Source organism: Herpailurus yagouaroundi, unplaced genomic scaffold (assembly GCF_014898765.1).
Source record: "Herpailurus yagouaroundi ecotype Mexico unplaced genomic scaffold, PumYag 66731, whole genome shotgun sequence".
Taxonomy (NCBI): Eukaryota; Metazoa; Chordata; class Mammalia; order Carnivora; family Felidae; genus Herpailurus; species Herpailurus yagouaroundi.
In genome coordinates this window covers 3,002-4,908 of record NW_024419638.1, presented here as the reverse complement: position 1 = coordinate 4,908, position 1,907 = coordinate 3,002, and the positions used below count along the sequence as shown (strand labels likewise).

The window sequence follows — 1,907 nt, the reverse complement described above, 5'->3', positions numbered from 1 at the left end:
GATGTGTACTTAAACACCACCAGAACGTGGACATGAAATTCATGTAACGACTGGCTTTTGAAAACCATCCACTAGCACAGAGCGGTCGGCGGGTCAAAGATGAGCCCCTTCTGGGGCCTGGCACTGGTCTCGGCAATGGAGGTAGACAAGGATCTTGCTGGGCAGAATGAGAAGATAAAGAAGTCAATGGCAGGTATCGATAAGGACAATGACAAAGATAAGATAAGGTCACGTGGCAGAGAGTGAGTGGGGCTGATTTAGCTAGGGGGGGTCAGGGAAGGCCTCTCTGAAGAGAGTGAGGTTTATCTTTTTTAATGTTTTTATTTATTTGTGAGACAGAGAGGCAGAGTGTGAGTGGGGGAGGAGCAGAGAGAGAGGGAGACACAGAATCTGAGGCAGGCTCCAGGCTCTGAGCTGTCATCACAGAGCCCGACGTGGGGCTCGAACTGACGAGCTGCGCCGCGAGATCACGGCCTGAGCCGAAGTCGGACGCTCAACCGACTGAGCCACCCAGGGCGCCCCAGAAAGCGATGTTTAAATTACAACCTGAATAGGAGCGCCTGCCCGGAGCCGGGGTGGGAAAGGCGCGGGCCTGCATTCCTACAGGTGCTGCAGCTGGCGGCCCGAGGCCTGGCCGGAGGCTCGGCCGGGCTGCTCTCCTCGGCCGGCCGTGGCGGTGGGAAAGCCGCGAGCGGACAGGGACGCGGAGCCGCGCGTGCTCCAGGTGCCGGCGTGGGCGGGGTCCGCGGGCCCCAGGCCGGGCGTCTGGGACTGCAACGGGGACAGGCGAGAACCGCTGTCCTTGGCGAACCTGCGGAAGAGGAACCCGGAATGTGGAGGAGAAGAAGAACTGGCCTCCAGGCTGGACCACGGCGAAGCCAAGGCCACGCGACACATCTTCCTCACCAGGCACTCCCAGAACCACGTGGATGCTTCCCAGGAAAAGGACCGCACGCTGACGCCCCTGGGTGGTGAACAGGCTGAACCGACGGGGCTCCGACTTGCCAGCTTGGGCTTGAACTTTAACAAAATTGTCCAGTCGCCCATGACCCGGGCCATCGACACCACTGCTGTCGTCAGCGAACACCTGCCAGGCGTCTCCAAGGTCAGCGCAGACCTGCGGAGGGAAGGCGCCCCCATCGAGCCCGACCCACCCGTGTCCCACTGGAAGCCCGAGGCTGTGCAGTATTACGCAGCCGGGGCCCGGATCGAGGCCGCCTTCCGGAACCACATCCACCCGGCAGACGCCAAGCAGCAGGAGGACAGTTCCGTGATCTGCAGCTGCCATGCCGAAGTCATCCGCTACATGGTGTGCCGGGCGCTGCCGTTCCCCCCGGAAGTCTGGCTCCACCTCTCTCTCAAGGACAGTAGCATCAGCCACCTGGTGGTTCGGCCTGGTGGCCGAGGGGCGCTCAGGGCCCTCGGGGACACGGGGTTCATGCCTGCGGACAAGATCTCCCGCTCCTGAGGGCTGCCTGGAGGACCTGCTCCCTGGGCCCCCCAGCCTGGTCCGCCCGGGTGCCGCCACGGACGCGGCTCCCTCCCCGTCTTCCCTCCACAGGCTGCGCTGCGGTGACGCTGTTCCTCCGGGAGGAAGGTGAAAAAGCGCGCACGTCTTTAGTGTCTAAAATGGGGCGTTTCGGTCTGCACTTCCGGCCCAGGATGGAAAAGGGAATCGTCCCGAGCAGATCCGCCTGATTTCTGTCTTGGGGTTCTCTGCCCCGTCTGCCAGGACGGGGCCTCGCTGCCGCCGTCTGCGGGGACTACGGCCGGTTTGCACAGGCGTCTTTGGTCGTGACCGCTGTTGGCCACGGGAGCCCCTCGAGGCTGTGGGCAAAGCCCATTAGGCACCAGGGGCTCCCCGGAGGAGGGGCCGCCGTCCAGAGCGCTTCCGTTCAGAACTTGTC

General features: G+C 63.0%; 1 protein-coding gene across 1 annotated transcript; it reads left to right on the top strand.

Moving 5' to 3' along the window:
* Positions 1 to 501: 501 nt before the first annotated feature.
* Positions 502 to 1,490, top strand: LOC121024671 (serine/threonine-protein phosphatase PGAM5, mitochondrial-like; the record flags this gene model as incomplete). The annotated part of the gene is given in 2 exon segments (XM_040466864.1): positions 502 to 666; positions 668 to 1,490. Coding segments are annotated over 2 exon segments (966 nt in total), but the record flags the coding sequence as incomplete, so codon positions are not given.
* Between the last annotated feature and the right edge of the window lie 417 nt (positions 1,491 to 1,907).